Consider the following 21,747-nt stretch of genomic DNA (forward strand, 5'->3'; position numbering starts at 1 on the left):
TGCAAGAGGCCTAAGGGCTCATTCATGCGACTGTGCCCGAATTGCGGACTGAAAACCGAGGGTCTGCAATATACAGGCACCAGCCACTGACTTGAATGAGCCCTAATACCGGGGGACATATTCTCCTCATCGCGGCGCGCACTATAGGGCAGCGCTACCTACAGTGAGGAATGAAGTGGTCTTGGTGAACTATAAAGGCTTATGTACACCCTATGGGGCCCCCCAAAACTAGAGGGGGGGGGGAGGGGGGGCTCTGCCACTGCTTGTGGACGTCAGCTGTGGCCCCCTCCCCCTACATGTGACTGGGGCCCCTGGATCTCCCTGTTTCCCTGGTTAGGTGTGTCGCTGGGGGCAGTATCAGGTCGGGCAGCCTCTGCTATTCAGGAGGAGGCGACACCTGCATTGTCCCCAGCACAAGTTGTCAGACCTGTCACTCCGGGGTGTGGAAAGGGAAGAGCGGCTGGGAGTGTGCACGGAGCATGCGCAGACTCTCCTCTCACTGCTCACCTGTGCCCTGCTGCTCACAGTCACAGCCATGGTGAACTACAGGTTCCTGTCCGCAAGTAAGTGTGAGCCCGAGATACCGGACTGTGTGATCTACTGTGTGTGTGATCTACTGTATCATGTGTGATCTACTCTGTGTACTGTGTGATCTACTCTATGTACTGCATGTATTCTGTGTGATCTACTGTGTGTACTGTGTGTGATCTACTGTATCATGTGTGATATACTGTACGTACTGTGTGTGATCTACTGTGTGTACTGCATGTATTCTGTGTGATCTACTGTGTGTGATCTACTGTGTGTACTGTGTGTGATCTACTGTGTGTACTGCATGTATCCTGTGTGATCTACTGTATGTACTGTGTGATCTACTGTGTGTACTGCATGTATTCTGTGTGATCCTGTGTGATCTACTGTGTGTGATCTACTGTATCCTGTGTGATCTAGTGTATGCACTGTGTGTGATCTACTGTGTGTACTGCATGTATCCTGTGTGATCTACTCTATGTACTGTGTGTGATCTACTGTGTGTACTGTGTGTGATCTACTGTATCCTGTGTGATCTACTGTGTGTACTGTGTGATCTACTGTGTGTACTGCATGTATCCTGTGTGATCTACTGTATGTACTGTGTGATCTACTGTGTGTACTGCATGTATTCTGTGTGATCCTGTGTGATCTACTGTGTGTGATCTACTGTATCCTGTGTGATCTAGTGTATGCACTGTGTGTGATCTACTGTGTGTACTGCATGTATCCTGTGTGATCTACTCTATGTACTGTGTGTGATCTACTGTGTGTACTGTGTGTGATCTACTGTATCCTGTGTGATCTACTGTGTGTACTGCATGTATCCTGTGTGATCTACTGTATATACTCTACATACTATATACCATATGTCATGTGTGATCCATGTACTGTACATACTATATATCATGTGTGATCTGTGTACTGTACATACTATATACCATGTGTGATCCATGTACTGTACATACTATATACCATGTGTGATCCATGTACTGTACATACTATATACCATGTGTGATCCATGTACTGTACATACTATATACCATGTATCATGTGTGATCCATGTACTGTACATACTATATACCATATACCATGTGTGATCCATGTACTGTACATACTATATACCATGTGTCATGTGTGATCCGTGTACTGTACATACGATATACCATATACCATGTGTGATCCATGTACTGTACATACTATACAGCATGTGTCATGTGTGATCCATGTACTGTACATGTCTACACACCTACATGGTACATACCACAGACATGGAGTGACTGAGGTCCGGTTTCAGAATTTAGGACCATGACCTGTGCTGCCGGCAGCTACACTATAGTTGTCAGGACCTTTATACGTAAACCAGTTGCCCCCATTTTTGTTGCTAGAATGGAGACGTCCTCCTAGGGCTCATGCACACGACGGTACTGGCTCAGTGGCCATATCGCCGCCCATAATGTGCACTCCGTGCTGCGGTGGGACCCATTGACTGGAATGGCTCTGCGATCCGCAAGATACAACCGAAGATAGGACTTCAAGTTATGAAGCTCTTCCGTGGTCTCTCAGGTCCGCGCCTCCGCACACAAATATAGAACATGTTCTATCTTTCGCCGTATGTTGCGGATCGCGGACCCATTCTAGTCAATGTGAGTGTACACGGGCGGCGCCCATGTATTGCGGACCCCTATTTGCGGTCCGCAGCACAGGCACGGAGCCTGTACGGTTGTGTGCATGAGCCCTTAATCTGAATCTTCTGTTCATTCATAGCAGCCAAGCAGAGCTGTAGTGTAAAGCATGGGGGTAGAAGATCAGGACACTGCTAGACAGTTGCCTATGGATTCTGTAATTCTGCTGCGGCTTTGCATCCCCTGACCACAGTTTATAGAGGGTCAGGCTCACTGCTTTGTACGTAGACCATGGCTTATAAATGGTGTGATGCAGCTATAAAAGCCCTGTCTCCGGGCACATCCTGTTGGCCATGCTCCATGAACTGCTCATTAAACCTAACAGCAGGTACTAATGTCAGACTGGCTGACAACCTGAGGCACTGCACCTCACAGATCATTGCACGCCTCCTGATAAGGTGTCAGATCTGCGGCTCCAGTCATCTGTGCTGATCCGTTTCTCTTGTACAGAGATCCAAATCCCCTGCACAGACACAGAAGCAAATGATAAAAATCTTACTACCAGCAGCCATCACTAGGGGGAGCTTAGGAGCTAAGTGCATACTGTTTATACCGTCATCTATACAGTAACACAGTGTGCAGATACTTCCTGAGCTCCCTCTAGTGGTAGCTACCAGTAGTAACAATATTATTTTTAAATTTTTAAGGAGTATTTCAGTATTATTTCCTATCCCTATCCACTGGACGGGGAATAACAACTGATCGGTGGCAGTTCGACTGCTGGGACCCCACACCAATCCCAAGAACAGGGGTCCCATATGGCCAGTCCTGCTGGAAACTCTGACACTCCATTCATTCATTCTCTAGGGCAGTGTTTCCCAACCAGTGTGCCTCCAGCTGTTGCAAAACTACAACTCCCAGCATGCCTGCACAGCCAAAGGCTGTCCAGGCATGCTGGGAGTTGTAGTTTTGCAACAGCTGGAGGCCCACTGGTTGGGAAACACTGCTCTAGGGGACTGACAGAAATAGCTGAGTGAGAGGCGCAACAGGACGCGCGATTGATCTGCTGCTCCATCGCGGCGGCGGCGATCATAGGGCGTCTTAGTCCCAACACCATTACTGTCACCATTACTTTTGTCTGCATTTCATGCAGATCGGATGCGGACCCGTTCATTTCAATGGGACCGCAAATGATGCGGACAGCACATGGCGTGTCCGTTGCACGGACAAGTATAGGACAGTTCAGTTCCGCAAAATGTGACGTAATCCGTGTTTTGCGGACCCACAATTTGGGTATGGTCGTGTCCATGGGCCCTTAAAGGGAAAGTCCAGGAAAAAGTGAAATTTCCCATTATAATTACCAAGAGAGATCCATCGTTGTCACCCAACTTGTTCAGTACAGCTCCTCCTGGTGGAAAAGCCGGGTGACATCTAGTATGGTCGCCATCACAGCTCCCATAGAGTAGAGGCTGTCACCCCTCCAAAATACCAACCACAGATCAGACTCCCCTGGAATACAGACCTCAGACCCTGGCACCGCTTGGATTGTGGGTCAGTAGTTCACTGTTTACGTGGTGTAATACTTCATTTCTCCTGAGGGGGCACTGCAGGGTATACATCCCTGTATCCCTGTTCACTGAGCTCTCTCGTGGTGGCTGCAGGTAGACAGAATGTTATCAGTTATCTGGATAGTCGTGTGACGGAAAGCAGATGATGGTTGTTTTTTTATACAGAGCTCCAATATCCAGAATTTTGGATGTATTTAAAGTAAAGTTAAATACAGGGGCAATATTATAATAGAATAAGTGTTCCCCATGAAACCTCCCTTGACCATATTAACCCAAAACCACTCTAGACCACCAAGGGTATTATATATTGCCCATAAACTATGCAAAGCCGCCAGGGATACCATGAACATCATAGACCACCAGAGATATTAAAGAGAACCTCATATAGAAGAAACCGCAGCACTCTCCTGTCTTCAATTCAGTGGAATTTATTTCACCAGCAAAAAAAAATGCGACGTTTCGACCGTAAAGGTCTTTCTCTTGCGGTCAAAACGTCGCCTTTTTTTGCTGGTGAAATAAATTCCACTGAATTGAAGACAGGAGAGTGCTGCGGTTTCTTCTATATGACGCATCCAAGGGGGAACTTCTGACTGGCTCCCAACACGGCTGGCACCACCACAAGATAAGACTTTAATTTTTCGTTGTGCTGCTATACACATTTCTTCCTATTAAAGAGAACCTGTCATCAACATTATGCTACCCACACTAACGGCAGCATAAAGTAGAGACAGTTGAGTTGATTTCATCGGTCTGTCATTTAAATGTTAAAAGTTAGTGGTTGCTGAGAACCAACATCACAATCCTTGCAGACTGGGCCTGGAAAAGAGTCACGGCCACCTGAGAAGAGTCCTGGTTATTCATGACTTCCTGCTCTCCCGCCCACCTGCTGGTGACTGACCGTCTTCTACCGAGTTTTCTCTTTCTCTCTAGGAGAGAACTGCCAATCATCAGCAGATGGTGAGAGAGCAGGAGATTAGGAATAACCAGGACTCTTCTCAGGTAGATTTGACTCTTTTCAAGGCCTGGGCTACAATGATTATGATGCTGGTTCTCGGCAACCACTTACTTGAGTGACACATCGCTGACATCAGCATTTCTGTCACTATTTTATGCTGCCCTCAGTGAGATCAGCATAAAGTTGATGACAGGTTCCCTTTAACTCAAAACCATCCTATAACTCTGGGGATATTTGATATTAACCTATAACCATCCTAGACCACCAGGGATATTACATTTTACCCAATAACCATCAATATCTGAATTGACCTGCGGTTTGCTGTGATCGCTCAATGATTTGAGCAGGCACCGGGTTACGATCACCACCTGCCACGCATTGGTGATCGGAAATACACAGGGCGTACAGGTACGCCCTGTGTCCATAAGTACCAGGACATCAGGGCGTACCTGTACGCCCTGTGTCCTAAAGAGGTTAAATTGCCCTATGTAAAAATGTGTGATGAGGTACACGTAGAAAGCTAATGAGGTAATTATAATCGGGGTGGTGCGGGGACAGGCGTGCTGTCTCTGTTGCGCTTGGAAAAGCCCTTTTAAAAATTCTTCATTTGCCGATTTTAAAGTCTGGATATTTTTGCAACTGGGCTAAATTCTATAATATTGGTTATATATAAATATATATGAAGTTACTGGTGTATATTTTTCTATAGGGTTTTAGCTATCGGTGTGTTCACCCTCATCTATCGTATTGGTTTATAATTCAGATCGATAGATATCTCTTAGAGGTTGTATCTAATTTTTGTGATGTTTGTAGATCTTGCTACAGTGTTTCACATTGACGCCCGGGGCGTGCCAATAATAATCCTGACAGCTATGAAGTAATTCTTCAGAAACTGTATAATCTAGTCGAGAAGTCTATATATAATAGTCTAATATATATATATAGAAGTCTAATATATATATATCTATACAGTACAGACCAAAAGTTTGGACACACCTTCTCATTTAAAGAGTTTTCTTTATTTTCATGACTATGAAAATTGTAGATTCACACTGAAGGCATCAAAACTATGAATTAACACATGTGGAATTATATACATAACAAAAAAGTGTGAAACAACAGAAAATATGTCATATTCTAGGTTCTTCAAAGTAGCCACCTTTTGCTTTGATTACTGCTTTGCACACTCTTGGCATTCTCTTGATGAGCTTCAAGAGGTAGTCACCTGAAATGGTCTTCCAACAGTCTTGAAGGAGTTCCCAGAGAAATCCTTTTGCCTTCACTCTGCGGTCCAGCTCACCCCAAACCATCTTGATTGGGTTCAGGTCCGGTGACTGTGGAGGCCAGGTCATCTGGCGCAGCACCCCATCACTCTCCTTCATGGTCAAATAGCCCTTACACAGCCTGGCGGTGTGTTTGGGGTCATTGTCCTGTTGAAAAATAAATGATGGTCCAACTAAACGCAAACCGGATGGAATAGCATGCCGCTGCAAGATGCTGTGGTAGCCATGCTGGTCCAGTATGCCTTCAATTTTTAATAAATCCCCAACAGTGTCACCAGCAAAGCACCTCCACACCATCACACCTCCTCCTCCATGCTTCACGGTGGGAACCAGGCATGTAGAGTCCATCCGTTCACCTTTTCTGCATCACACAAAGACACGGTGGTTGGAACCAAAGATCTCAAATTTGGACTCATCAGACCAAAGCACAGATTTCCACTGGTCTAATGTCCATTCCTTGTGTTCTTTAGCCCAAACAAGTCTCTTCTGCTTGTTGCCTGTCCTTAGCAGTGGTTTCCTAGCAGATATTCTACCATGAAGGCTTGATTCACCCAGTCTCCTCTTAACAGTTGTTCTAGAGATGTGTCTGCTGCTAGAACTCTGTGTGGCATTGACCTGGTCTCTAATCTGAGCTGCTGTTAACCTGCGATTTCTGAGGCTGGTGACTCGGATGAACTTATCCTCCGCAGCAGAGGTGACTCTTGGTCTTCCTTTCCTGGGGCGGTCCTCATGTGAGCCAGTTTCTTTGTAGCACTTGATGGTTTTTGTGACTGCACTTGGGGACACTTTCAAAGTTTTCCCAATTTTTCGGACTGACTGACCTTCATTTCTTAAAGTAATGATGGCCACTCGTTTTTCTTTACTTAGCGTCTTTTTTTCTTGCCATAATACAAATTCTAACAGTCTATTCAGTAGGACTATCAGCTGTGTATCCACCTGACTTCTCCACAACGCAACTGATGGTCCCAACCCCATTTATAAGGCAAGAAATCCCACTTATTAAACCTGAGAGGGCACACCTGTGAAGTGAAAACCATTTCAGGTGACTACCTCTTGAAGCTCATCAAGAGAATGCCAAGAGTGTGCAAAGCAGTAATCAAAGCAAAAAGGTGGCTACTTTGAAGAACCTAAAATATGACATATTTTCAGTTGTTTCACCCTTTTTTGTTATGTATATAATTCCACATGTGTTAATTCATAGTTTTGATGCCTTCAGTGTGAATATACAATTTTCATAGTCATGAAAATAAAGAAAACTCTTTGAATGGGAAGGTGTGTCCAAACTTTTGGTCTGTACTGTATATACACATACATACATATACATATATATACACATACATACAAACACATACATATATATATACACATACATACATACATACATATATACACTCACCTAAAGAATTATTAGGAACACCTGTTCTATTTCTCATTACTGCGATTATCTAGTCAACCAATCACATGGCAGTTGCTTCAATGCATGTAGGGTTGTGGTCCTGGTCAAGACAATCTCCTGAACTCCAAACTGAATGTCAGAATGGGAAAGAAAGGTGATTTAGGCAATTTTGAGCGTGGCATGGTTGTTGGTGCCAGACGGGCCGGTCTGAGTATTTCACAATCTGCTCAGTTACTGGGATTTTCACGGACAACCATTTCTAGGGTTTACAAAGAATGGTGTGAAAAGGGAAAAACATCCAGTATGCGGCAGTCCTGTGGGCGAAAATGCCTTGTTGATGCTAGAGGTCAGAGGAGAATGGGCCGACTGATTCAAGCTGATAGAAGAGCAACGTTGACTGAAATAACCACTCGTTACAACCGAGGTATGCAGCAAAGCATTTGTGAAGCCACAACACGCACAACCTTGAGGTGGATGGGCTACAACAGCAGAAGACCCCACCGGGTACCACTTATCTCCACTACAAATAGGAAAAAGAGGCTACAATTTGCACAAGCTCACCAAAATTGTACTGTTGAAGACTGGAAAAATGTTGCCTGGTCTGATGAGTCTCGATTTCTGTTGAGACATTGAAATGGTAGAGTCCGAATTTGGCGTAAACAGAATGAGAACATGTATCCATCATGCCTTGTTACCACTGTGCAGGCTGGTGGTGGTGTAATGGTGTGGGGGATGTTTTCTGGGCATACTTTAGGCCCCTTAGTGCCAATTGGCCATCGTTTAAATGCCACGGGCTACCTGAGCATTGTTTCTGACCATGTCCACCCCTTCATGACCACCATGTACCCATCCTCTGATGGCTACTTCCAGCAGGATAATGCACCATGTCACAAAGCTCAAATCATTTCAAATTGGTTTCTTGAACATGAAAATGAGTTCACTGAACTAAAATGGCCCCCACAGTCACCAGATCTCAACCCAATAGAGCATCTTTGGGATGTGGTGGAACGGGAGCTTCGTGCCCTGGATGTGCATCCCTCAAATCTCCATCAACTGCAAGATGCTATCCCATCAATATGGGCCAACATTTCTAAAGAATGCTATCAGCACCTTGTTGAATCAATGCCACGTAGAATTAAGGCAGTTATGAAGGCAAAAGGGGGTCCAACACCGTATTAGTATGGTGTTCCTAATAATTCTTTAGGTGAGTGTATATGTCCTTCTTTGTATATATAGATAATAATAATAGAGCCAGGCATGCTGCAGAACCTGAAAGTCCAGTTGCATTCATAGTGACGCTCCCTTGAGATGTGTGCTCTATATCTGCATCATGGGCAGCTCCTCCTAACGCCCTTTAAATCTATCTTCCCCTCTGGCTGATGATTCTGATTACCTGTTATTGCAACGTACATTCCTAAATATTAAAGGATTACTGTCAAAACACCCAGGGAAGAGCCGATTGTGGCTATTATCTTGAAAGAGTATTCATTCCCCTTTAACTTTTCCGCATTTCTTCATGTTACACCCACAGTCGTCTGCCTCTGATGCCACCAGATGTCAGGCAGCTATCCTATAAACAGGTCTTGAGACATGACTTGGATAATAATTCAGCCAGTACCTTAACTAGGGCTGAAACAATTACTCGATTGAATCAAATTTTTAGCATCGAGGATTCGTTTGTGTCTTGTGACCACGGAGCGCTGAATGAAGCGCTTGCTGCACTGTGGTCCTGACACATCGTAAGCGCGCACTATGACCTGACGCTGTGTGATGTCAGTACGACAGTGCAGCGCGCGGAGAAGAAGATGGACGAGCTGTAGAGTGGCGCCCCTACAGGAGAGGTAAGTATTTTATTTCACTGGCGCTGAGGACATGGCTAGGAGGGGGAGATGGTGGCACTGGGGGCAGCTGGTGCCACTAGGGGGAACCTGATGGCACTGGGGGTAGCTGGTGGAACTGGGGGGCAGCTGGTGGCACTGGGGGGATCCTGATGGCACTGGGGGAGGGAAGCTGATGGCACTGGGGGGGAAGCTGATGGCACTGGGGGACAGCTGATGGCACTGAGGGGCAGCTGATGGCACTGGGGGGCAGCTGATGGCACTGAGGGGCAGCTGATGGCACTGGGGGGCAGCTGATGGCACTGGGGGACAGCTGATGGCACTGGGGGACAGCTGATGGCACTGAGGGGCAGCTGATGGCACTGAGGGGCAGCTGATGGCACTGGGGGACAGCTGATGGCACATTCATTCAAAGATTGATTGTTCGCGAATGAAAGATCTTCCTTTGAAAGAAAGTTTCAAGAAAGATGTTTCGTCCATCCCCTGGTTTTTTTGAACGTGTATGGTCAGTTTGAACAACCGTCCATGGCCGAGTAGTCTTGTGTCCATGGAGGAGCTCGACCTACACACTGGTCCACATAGTCCAGCACTCTGTGCCTGTGCTTTCTGGTCACATTGCCAGTTTATACCGCTCAAGGGGCAGGCTTACCGTAATCAGGTTTCACTTACAGATCAGTGGGTTACTGCGTTATCCCAAAACCTTAAGCTTTAGAAACCTTTGCACTCGGTAAGCTTGTGTGTTAATGCGCCAGGAATTACTTTAACGCCTGCTACATCTGTACTTCTCTACTCTGACAAAATATCTAGGAGTCTTCAAAAATAAGTGGAGCCTTCTTCACCTCCCAGCAGTTAAGACTGTCCTGCTCAACCAGGGATTTGTCTGGCACTGTAGCTGCCACTTTTATAGAGTCACTTTGGCTATTGGAGCACTTTTATGTTGACAGTTATGAAGGCACTCATGGCTGCCACTGTTATGAAGCGGTTTCTTATTGGCATGAGAACAATATACAGTAACCGTTATGGAGGCACCGTGGGAGTCACTTATATTGGGGCACTGTGGTGTTGCGGGATGCCAAACGCTCTGCTCTCTATTCTAAATACACAAAAAAAAAAAAAAAAATCCATTAATTTCCATTATCTGTGGACTGTCATGAATTTAAAAGGGATCTCCACCTAAAATATTTTTAAAAAAATCTGATGAATACAGAAGTATTAATCAGAGCACTGCCAAACCTCATTACCCCTTCTCTGTCCTTCCTTGTTCATTAGAGGGATTTAGAAAAACATGGCAGTTTTTGTCATCTATATGCTCAGTTTACACAGGGTTTGTTTGTAGTCTGTTACCATGGAGACTTTTAAAATTTTAAAAGCGGTTTTCTAAAACTTTTAGACTGAAAGGTGGGGGTCCAACACCGGGGACCCCCACAGATCAGCTGTAGTAGCGTTGCAGCCTTCTCTCAGTTCACCAAGCACAGCGCCATACATTGTACAGTACAGGGGCGTAGCTAGAAATCATTGGGCCCCATAGCAAAAAAAAATTAGGGACCCCCCGTATCTTCCACCCCCACATACCTCTCGGACCTTGCCAACGCATTTGTCGCCAGGCTACTGCAAGCTCTGGTACCTTCTCAAACAGCTGATCAGCAGGGGTCCCGGGTGTCGGACCCCCACTGATCAGATACTCATGAACTATCTGGAGGATAGCTCATCAGTATACAAGTCTCAGAAAACCCCTTTAATTAAAAATCTTAAACTGCCTTGTATCAACAGCTCCTATGCAGGCCTATGTGTTTCCATGGTAACAGACTACCAACAAACCCTGTGTAAACTGATCAAAATCTCAAAAGCAGCTGTGTTCTTCTAAATCCCTCCAATGCACAAAGCAGAGCAGAGAAGGAGATTAGACAGTGCTTAGAGCAGGCTTTTTTCTCCTACTGCTGTATTAATCACATTTTTGTAAAATATTTTAGGTGTAAATCCAGTTTTTTTTCTCCTACTGCTATATTAAGCAAGAAAACAAGGAAATGGAGCTCATATAGATAGTACCATGTATAAAAATATATAATTTTATTATGACATGGTTAAAATATAAAACAATGAATAATATACTGTTAAAAAGTGAAAGGAAGCAGAAAATAGAACGCCACCCTGGGATAGCACACGTGTCAAATGTAAAACATGACGATCAATGAAATAGGTTATATATGGTACAGTGACCGGCCATTGACCAAAAATACAACATAGGTATCGGTTGAGTCAGCAATCAAAAAGATACCTACACGGCAACAATGGACAGGGTTTGCATGCAAGTGCAGCATAAACCAGGTAGAAGCAAACCCCAATAGTAACCAGGTATCAAATAGCCGGAATCTAATGGCGTATAGGTAAAAAAGGAGGCAGGGACTCACCAGAAAAGACTTTGTGCTATATCACCCAGGATATAGGGTTTTCTGCTGTAAATCCAGTTTTTTTTCCTACTGCTGTATAACGACCGTTGTTTTGGTCCGCATCCGAGCCGCAGTTTTTGACGCTTGGATGCGGACCCATTCACTTTAATGGGGCTGCAAAAGATGCGGACAGCGCTCCGTGTGCTGTCCGCATCCGTTGCTCCATTCCGTGGTCCGCAAAAAAAATATAACCTGTCCTATTCTGATAGGAAAAGGCAGTTATATCAATAGCTGTCCGTGCCGTTCCGCAAATTGCGGAACACACACGGACGCCATCCGTGTTTTGCGGATCCGCAATTTGCGGACCACAAAGCACACAACGGTCACGTGCATGAGGCCTTTAATCAGATTTTTGTAAAATATTTTAGGTGCAAATCCATTTTTTCTCTTACTTCTTTATTAATCTGATGTTTGTAAAATATATTAGGTGCAAATCCAGTTTCTTCTCATACTGCTGTATTAATCAGATTTTTGTAAAATATTTTAGTTGGATGTCCCCTTTAAATTCATGATAGAAAAGATAGATTTTTTTTCCGCATGTGGAATCAAGGGTGGAACATCCAGAGATGATGTATGAGGGCAAGTGCTCTGTTTATCCTGTGACCAAGACAATAAAACATTCCTCATCCACCAGTTACTTTCACTTCCGTGTGCAGTTTAATGTTTGATCTTGGTTTATAATGAACACGTAGTTATGGAAGTTTCAATCCTGAACATAAGAGACTGCAGACGGAAATGATACTGGAGTTCATTTAACACATATATTTACCCTCTCCTACCACATCCCATGTCTGGAAGTTCTTCAGATTCTTCATGGGCATTGGGCTAAAGCAGGGATGGCCAACCTGTGGCCCTCCAGCTGTTGTAAAACTACAACTCCCACCATGCCTTGCTGTAGCCTGTTATCTTTAGGCAGTCTGGGCATGCTGGGAGTCGTAGTTTTGCAACAGCTGGAGAGCCTCAGGTTGGCCATCCCTGGGCTAAAGCCTAAATTCTACTTAAATCATTACAAGTCAGGAATAAATGGTAAAAACAAATCAGTGCTCATTGCTTAAAGGGGATTTGTCAGTAATTTTGACCATGCTGCTGACAGCAGAAGGTAGGAGCTTCGAGGTGCTGGACAGACATACTTTTTTGGGAGCTTTTATTGTCAGAAGTATTGGCAAGGGCTACAGTGGTTGGGCTCCCGGCCATCAGACAGTGTGGCTTCTTTTTTTAATTTCTAAACCATTGAGTGTGAAGATCAAAAAAAATGTAACACTGCTGGATAATTCATGTAATATTAGGAGATTGTTTAACAACCTCCAGATTTGCACATGAATTAAAACATTTTTGAGTTCCATGCCGTTTGGGCAAAAATAACATTTTTGTAATATTTTTTTTTATTTTTTTTTATGTTGCTCTACTTGGCTTCTGCATCTTGGTTGCTTCACAGTACATAGCAGCTGCAGAAAGCCTTCCTGTGATAAATCGTCAGACAGCTTATCCAATGGCCTGTTCTCCAGCCCTTCTCTAACATCTGCCCAGGGGCGTAGCTATAGGGGAAGCAGAGGAAGCATCTGCTTTGGGGCCCAAAACTCAGAAGGGGCCCACCCAGGGTGATCACTAAAAGATTTTATTGTCAGGGGCCACCTCAACAGTTTTATACAATGACATTATATACAGTGACATTTCATACAGTATATACTGTACGTGTAGGAAACGGATTCCACGACTGCTGGGCCTGGTCTGAGACAGCGATCTTGACTAGCCATAGGAGTAGGGGTTGCAGGGGAGGAGGGGATTGCAAAAAAGTTGAGGAGGCCCATTCAAAAAATTGCTGTGGGGCCCAGTAATTTTTAGTTACGACACTGCCTCTGCCCAATGATCTACTAAGCTGGCAAAGTTCAATTTGATATAATCTTAAATAATCTTAGAAGACTGTTCATGAGAGGTAAGAGAGGTGCTGGAGGAAGATTCATCAGATGAGCTCCCTGATGGATTTTTTTACACAGTGACTTTCTGCAGCTGCTATGTAAAGTGAAACAAAGAAGCTGCAGAAGCCACACAGTCTAGACATGGATTAACAATGGAGAGGCAGGAGGCAAATGCAGCTGCGGCTTCCCTCTGTTTCTGTGAAGCAGTATAAGGGCTCATGCACATGAACGTATTTTCTTTCCATGTTTGTTCCAATTTTTTTTGCGGACCAAATGCGGAACCATTCATTTTTAAATGGGTCTGCAAAAAAAAACGGAAGTTACTCTGTATGCATTCCGTTCCGCAAAAAAAATAGAACATGTCCTATTATTGTCCCCATTACAGACAAGGATAGTACTGTTCTATTAGGGGCCGGCTGTTCCGTTCCACAGAATAGGGAATGCATACGGACGTCATGGTCGTGTGCATGAGCCCTAGGAGGGAGAAGAGAAAAGGAAGAGAAAGAAGGGACATCTACTGGCTCAGGGAGGCACAATTCTACTTAAAGGGGTTCTCTCACTTCAGCAAATAGCATTTATCATGTAGAGAAAGTTAATAAAAGGCACTTACTAATGTATTGCGATTGTCCATATTGCCTCCTTTGCTGGCTTCATTCATTTTCCCCGCACAGTATACACTGCTCGTTTCCATGGTCACGACCACCGTGCAATCCAGCAGCTGTGGTCGTGCTTGCACACTATAGGAAAAAGCACTAGCCAATGCGCATTCCTGTGGTCCCGACCACCAGAGGGATCGGTGCTTTTTTCTATACTGTGCAGGCACGACCACCGCTGCTAGATTGCAGGGTGGTCGTAACCCCTGGAAACGAGCAGTGTACAATGTGTATAAAGAAGCAATATGGACAATCGCAAAACATTAGGAAGGGCCTTGTATTAACTTCCTCTATGACAGGCATCCTCAAACTGCGGCCCTCCAGCTGTTGTAAAACTACAACACCCACAATGCCCTGCTGTAGGCTGATACCTGTAGGCTGTTCGGGCATGCTGGGAGTTGTAGTTTTGCAACAGCTGGAGGGCCGCAGTTTGAGGATGCCTGCTCTATGGGATAAATGTTATTTGCTGAAGTGAATTGATTACTTTCCACTTCACGTTTGGTCCATAGGGACCTATCGTTCCACGCACCCCCTCATTTTCTCTGTAGTACTGTTCTTTGCAGGGGATATGTGCTCATAAATGTGGGTCCCAAGTACCTTTTTCGTGAATTTTGCCCTTCACCAGAACATTCCTTAACCCTTTCCCACCCTGCCCCAGAACAGTCATGACAAGCAGCCAGTTAGCAGGATCCGGCACGCTGTGACGGCACAGTGATGGCGCAGCAGCTCTTCCCGCGCCATCACTTGCAGAAGCCCACTTTATTATATAGTTGGCACCCCCATCCTCGTTCCCTGGATCAGAGATATCTCAGATTCTGGAAGTTTAACCTCTTAGAGGCAAGAGTTAATGTTGAGCAGTTAGAGAGGGGGGGGGGGGGGATTATTTTTCTCAACCGATCGCCAGCGCCCAGGGTGCATTGTTATCCGTGACATGAATTTAGAATCATTCAGTATGACACGAAGGGGGGAGGCAAATACCGTATAGGGATCTCTACTCCCGTTATATATAATTTTTTATTTTATTTTTTATAGCACTGTATATTAGGGATCACTACTCCCTATATAGCACTGTATATTAGGGATCACTACTCCCTATATAGCACTGTATATTAGGGATCACTACTCCATTGTAAGCATTCCTTACCCTTGGAGAAACGCCGGAGAATGTATCAAGCCTTGTGCAGACGTACTTCGTGCAGATGCAGTCGCTTAGTCTTGTAAAATGAAAATATATAAAAAAAAAATTGGAAAAATGGAAAAATGCGGAAGGTTTAGAAAATGTTCCTGAAACCACCAGTGTTGCTCGCGCTCTCTATCCTTTGTTATTTGGTGACTATCACTGTGTCTTAGGCATGATATGGATTAGACTTACCGTAGTTCACCTCTTGAAGAACCAGTTGAACGATGATAAAAAATAAAACTGGACTTTGAACTTTACTGATGTTGTCATGATAAATGTACATCATAAAGAGTTCAACTTTGGTCAAAGTACTAAAATATATTAGAAATGCTAGATGACTATGGGGGAAGCCCAGGATCCATGTACAGCTCATGTCCTATGTGATGTCTGATTTCCAATTTTTACATTAGGCATGGGATAACACCCTACAGGGAAATGCATCACCAAAAATGTTATCTACCAGTTAAGGCTAGTTTCACACTAGCGTTCGGCTGTCCGCTCGTGAGCTCCGTTTGAAGGGGCTCACGAGCGGACCCGAACGCTTCCGTCCAGCCCTGTTGCAGTCTGAATGGATGCGGATCCGCTCAGACTGCATCAATCTGGCGGCGTTCAGCCTCCGCTCCGCTCAGCAGGCGGACACCTGAACGCTGCTTGCAGCGTTCGGGTGTCCGCCTGGCCGTGCGGATCCGTCCAGACTTACAATGTAAGTCAATGGGGACGGATCCGTTTGAAGATGACACAATATGGCTCAATCTTCAAGCGGATCCGTCCCCCATTGACTTTCAATGTAAAAGTCTGGACGGATCCGCTCAGGCTAATTTCACACTTAGCTTTTTTTTGCCAATATAATGCAGACGGATCCGTTCTGAACGGAGCCTCCGTCTGCATTAATATGAGCGGATCCGTTCAGAACGGATCCGATCGAACGCTAGTGTGAAAGTAGCCTTAGCCAGATACATAATCATGTTCAGGAAATAAAATTAAAAAATCTGTAATCACAAAATAAAAATTGATAAGAAGAGGAGATAGCACACTGACGAGCAAAAGGGTAACAATATTTTGAAGTTTTGACTTTCAGGCTCCATATCTCACCATCCACCACAGCTTGGAACACGAGACTACTATCATTTTATAGACAATCATCTCGGCTATCTCATACATAAATTGGACTTGCAACTATTTAGCATATGATTAGTTATGCAGATTCTTCTCATGTAACTGCATTGTTACTGTTTTGCTCTTAAAATTCTAAATTTTAATTTCTATTATTTTGTCCTTTTGGGCATGCTGTTGATCAGATTCAAGCATGTCTCGACCGAAATCTGTTCACAGGTCTTTTCTACATGTTCCCAATGTTGGTGCATACTGGTCAACTCACTTGGGTACGAAACCAGATTTTTCTTCAACTCTGTCCACAAGTGTTCATTTGGGTTGAGGTCTGGGGACTGTGGGGGCCAATCCAGCACCTCTACTTCATTGTCACTGAACCATTTCTTTACCAATCTGGACGTATGCTTTGGGTCATTGTCCTGCTGTGACACTATGTCGTCCTTTTTATACCTATAGTACTTGAGTGTAAGAAGTAACTCGTCTTGTAGGATACTCACATACTGTATAGTTCAGCATTGAGAACACCATCGATCCTGGTCAAGTATCCAGCTCCTTTGGCTGTAAAACAACCCCATATCATCAGGTTTCCTCCACTGAACTTGACAGTTCCTTCAATTTCTCGATGCGTTAGCCCCCTTTTCCTTTGTTTCTTCCAGGCCTATTTGCACCCATCAGACCCCAGTCTATTGACTTTTGTCTCATCGCTCTAAATCACCCGTTTCCAATCTTCTACTGTCCACTGTTCATATTTTTTTGCAAACTCGAGCCGACTCTTCTTATGACGATATTGAAGTCGAGACTTCTTCACCTTTTTTCTGGCCACCATTCCAGACATGTGTAAAGCATGTCGCACAGTGCTTCCATGGACACCTGTGATCTCACTATTACGAAGCAAGCGAGCCATCTCCACTGCCGTGTTTGTTGCGCCAAAACTGATAGACCTTGTGATGAGCCGACTTGTTGACTCCGATATTTTGCTTGGATGTCCACCTCTTGGCTTTGGAATGGATGGATGGTCTTCATTTCGTATCCAACTGTCATGGCACAAATGATGCAGTGTGGCAATTTTCTTGGCCAAGATATTGCTATCGATGAGCTGGATGATGCTGTGTCTCTTTTATTGGGAAATCTTCTTCATGGCTGCTCCTTGATTAGAACCAGTGACTTTTTGCTTGGGAATAAACCTAATAACACACTGAGCTATTAGGGAATGTGAGAATAGGTTGTAATTTGTAGTATCTAAGAAGAAAAAGATTGTTCCACCACCAGGAGCAAAACATTAACAATGCAGTTGCACGACAAGAATCTGCAGAACTAATCATATACTAAATAGTTGCAAGTCCAATTTATGTATGAGATAGCCGAGATGATTATCTATAAAATGATGGTAGTCTCACGTTCCAAGCTGTAGTGGATGGTGAGATATGGAAGTCAAAAGTTCAAAACATTGTTACCCTTTTGCTCGTCAGTGTGCTATCTCCTTTTTTCTTATCTGTTTTTGCAACACGCCAGACCTGCAGGGTATAGCGAAGTGAGGTCACGGTTATGGGCAATCGAGGGTTGCTCACTGTATTGGAGAACCCTGGGCAGGCATGTGGCAGTGAAGGAGAGGTAGACACGGTTCCTCTGGGGCACACTCTGTATGTAGGGACCAGGCCTGATGGTGGATGAGGTGCCCTGGATGTTACGGGTATTTTGAGTGCCTGGGGCAAGGTCCCTTTAAGGTTCGTGACGCCAGCGCCTTTAACGGTGGCACACCGGTTTATGGTTGGAATAAGTGAGGTACACAGGTGGTATAGTGAACCAAACGTTGCTTTACTTAACAGTCCAACTTTATACATCAAGGGAGTAGTGCAGTTCTTTATATCAAGTACTTTACAAGCAGGCTTCAATACAAATACTGGCAGGTATAATTCGGTGCAAGATACTCAGAGGGTAAATCCACAATACACTCAGAATCAGGTTGTACCTTTCCTCAGAAATAGAGTACACTGTTCTTTTAGAACTCCTGTCTGGTTTCAATCCCAAGGCCCGGATGCCTGAATGCTGGCTTAAATCCTTGGTAAATATATATCTTCCTCCCGTATTAATCCTTGCTTTGCTTTATAGTTCCTATGCCCATTAGTGTACTTATCTTGGCTGTAAATATCCTTACTTGACTTGAGAATGACTGCAGGTTTCTCCCAGGAGGTCCTGTCCTACCACTGGGGTGTCTCAACTGAGCTAATCTTAGCCTCAGGAGCTTCAGGCTGACGAGGTAACTCCTCTAGTCCCCTGGAATACACTCCGGTCTCCAAGCAGGCTGTACTTCATCTAGCCTCCTGGTGCAGCTAGAAACCAGCTGCATGTCAGGAGGAGGCCCTCAGCATTTCTTGGGCTGGTGCCTTCTCACTTCTGTCTCCACAGACTCCTGGCTATGACCTCACCACTCCCTGTCTGGGCCTGGACATTTATACTAGGAGCTCCCTATCTCCCTCTAGTGTCTGGGAGGCTAAATTACACCCCACTAGGCCTGCAAAGCACATGACAGGGGAAAATCATACATGTAAAACACACAGTCAATTACATTAAATGCATAGATCAATACAATAGCACTGTCCCTTGTGAGTAGAAGTACACGCTACCCAATTGACCCTTGTGTAGTGCCCACTCCTACCTAGTGGGACACTACATTTTTATTTTGTGATTACAGATTTTAAAATTTCATTTCCTTAACATAATTATGGGGCCGGCCATCTTGCCTGAGCTGTTCTTAACTGGATTTACAAAGTATTAGGAAAATTACTTTATGGCAGCCCCATGGTCCATAGACACAATGATCAGGAGGGACCTCATTGACTTCTATGGGAGAGTTTTCCATACATGCTCTGGGACCTCATTATACAAGGAAGGAATAGATAAGATTTGATAATCACCTACTGTGAATGGAGGATCCTGTCTTATCTATACTCAGAGGTGATATAATTACAGGCAGGATTAGAATGACAGATAAGCAGGTAACTGCAGTAAAGTAATCTGTAGAGACCAAGAACTGGTGCCAATTATTAGGCTTAATGCCCAGTGCGAAAACTGCTGGAATTTATCAGTTTTGTTTAAATATAGATATTGACATGGAATATTAAAAATAACATAACTAAAAAGTCTTTAAAATATGTTAAACATAAAAACATGATTTGAACAATAGGTCTTTTTCTGATGACACATTCTCTTTAAAGTCTACTGTAGGTAGTCCATTGCGGTTGCCCAGCTTTAGCCCTCATTCTTTGGACCTTTAAACTTAGAGGGTTGTCGCAGGTTGTCTGGTTTAGCCTTCCTTTTAGGGGCCGTCACCTCTGGTTACCCTGACCCACCTAAGAACCCCACTTTCCACCAGACGAGTTGGCCACTTTCAGGCAGAGAAGGAAGCCTGTAGTTCTCCTTTAACTTCCTACAGGCTCCTAAACCTCCTCAGGCCCCCAAAACATCCTTCTAGTGTAAAAAACTAATAGTAAACAGGGAGTAGGAGTAGGATGTACAGCAAGCCCAGGAAGAGCTGGAGCGGAGGATGGGAGTGCTAGTGGCTCTGCCTTTTACAGTCAGTCACAGTGGCTTTCCTCACATCGTTGTTTTGTAGGGCGGTGTAGTGAAAGGAGGCCCGGGGCACGTTTTGCTTCTGAGACCCCTGCCTGATGGCAGTTAGGGTGCCTCCCCACTGCAATCTAGAGCCTAAAACGGAAAGAGACTGCCAGCGTTTAGACGAGGGAGCGCTTAGTGTTTAGTAGTCTTCCATGTCATAAAACTTTGATATGATGTATGGAGCTGAATTATCCTATTTGCACCGGCCATAAACGATTTGGCAATATTAGCCTCCCGGCTTAGCCTCCTTTGAACCTAGACTACAGACCCTGTTAATTAGTATCATATATCACCGTTGTCACTTTATTTTATTAGCAAATTTCATTAAAAGTTTAGTTTTATCTGATAAAAGGTCTCAATCACTTAATAGATAATTATTCCTCTCTGGGTAAGATACGATCGAGAAATTAAACCAGATCCCACCAATTTATCTGTATCAGTTAGGGTGTTTGTATGGGTGCAAGATGCGGCATGTAGAGTGCGGCGTATGGTGCAGGAGTCGGTAACCAGGCCAGAGGCAACAGAACAAACGTCTCTCTCTTGACTTAAAGGGGTTCTGCAGTTTGTTTAAACTGATGATCTATCCTCTGGATAGATCATTAGCATCTGATCGGCGGGAGTCCGACACCCTGGACCCCCCGCTGATCAGCTGTTTGAGAAGAAGGCAGCGGCGTCCAAGAGCACTGCAGCCTTCTCACTGTTTACCGCCGGCCCAGTGACGTCACGACTAGTATGAACTGGCCTGGGTGGGGCTAAGCTCCATTCAAGTGAACAGAGCTTAGCCCCGCCCAGGCCATTGATATTAGTCGTGACGTCACTGGGCCAGCGGTAAACAGCGAGAAGGCCGCGGCACTACTGCCAGCGCCGCTGCCTTCTCAAACAGCTGACCGGCGGGGGTCCCAGGTGTCGGACACCCACCGATCAGATGCAGATGATCTATCCAGTGGATAGATCATCAGTTTAAACAAACTGCAGAAGTGCATTCGGCCTAAGCCAGGATTGTTAACCTCCACTGTGCCATCCAGCTCTAGAGCAGAATTAGAGCCAAGGAAAAGCAGATGGAGACATCTAATTGATTCAAAGATATCCCAATCTGCTCCATGGATGTGGAAGGACCCTTGGAACCCCTCACTTCAAAGTGTTAGTGGACTTGACCATCTTCAACTTCATTTTTGGCCATATAAGCATCTAGGCTACTTTCACACTCGCGTTTTGGGTGGATCCGCCATCTGTTACAATAATACAACCGCATGCATCCGTCATGAACGTATCCGTTTGTATTATCTGTAACATAGCCAAGACGGATCCGTTTGTATTATCTGTAACATAGCCAAGACGGATCCGTTTGTATTATCTGTAACATAGCCAAGACGGATCCGTTTGTATTATCTGTAACATAGCCAAGACGGATCCGTTTGCATTATCTGTAACATAGCCAAGACTGATCCGTCATGAACTCTATTGTAAGTCAATGGGAGACGGATCCATTTTCTATTGTGCCAGATTGTGTCAGAGAAAACATATCCGTCCCCATTGACTTACATTGTGTGTAATCAGTTTGGCTCAGTTTCGTCAGGCAGAATGGAGACTGATCGGAGGCAAACTGAGCGGATCCTTTTCCATTCAGAAT

At 44.7% G+C, this 21,747-nt stretch overlaps 1 protein-coding gene across 1 annotated transcript in view; it reads left to right on the plus strand.

The window, feature by feature from the left end:
- Nucleotides 1–449: 449 nt before the first annotated feature.
- Nucleotides 450–21,747, plus strand: part of FAM3B (FAM3 metabolism regulating signaling molecule B) — a 51,004-nt gene continuing 29,706 nt past the window's right edge. Inside the window, exon 1 of the mRNA XM_044287483.1 lies at nt 450–563. Coding sequence (XP_044143418.1) covers nt 536–563 — 28 coding nt within the window. The 5' untranslated portion in view covers nt 450–535. The remainder of the gene's footprint in view (nt 564–21,747) is intronic.

Source organism: Bufo gargarizans, chromosome 3 (genome assembly GCF_014858855.1).
Source record: "Bufo gargarizans isolate SCDJY-AF-19 chromosome 3, ASM1485885v1, whole genome shotgun sequence".
NCBI lineage: Eukaryota > Metazoa > Chordata > Amphibia > Anura > Bufonidae > Bufo > Bufo gargarizans.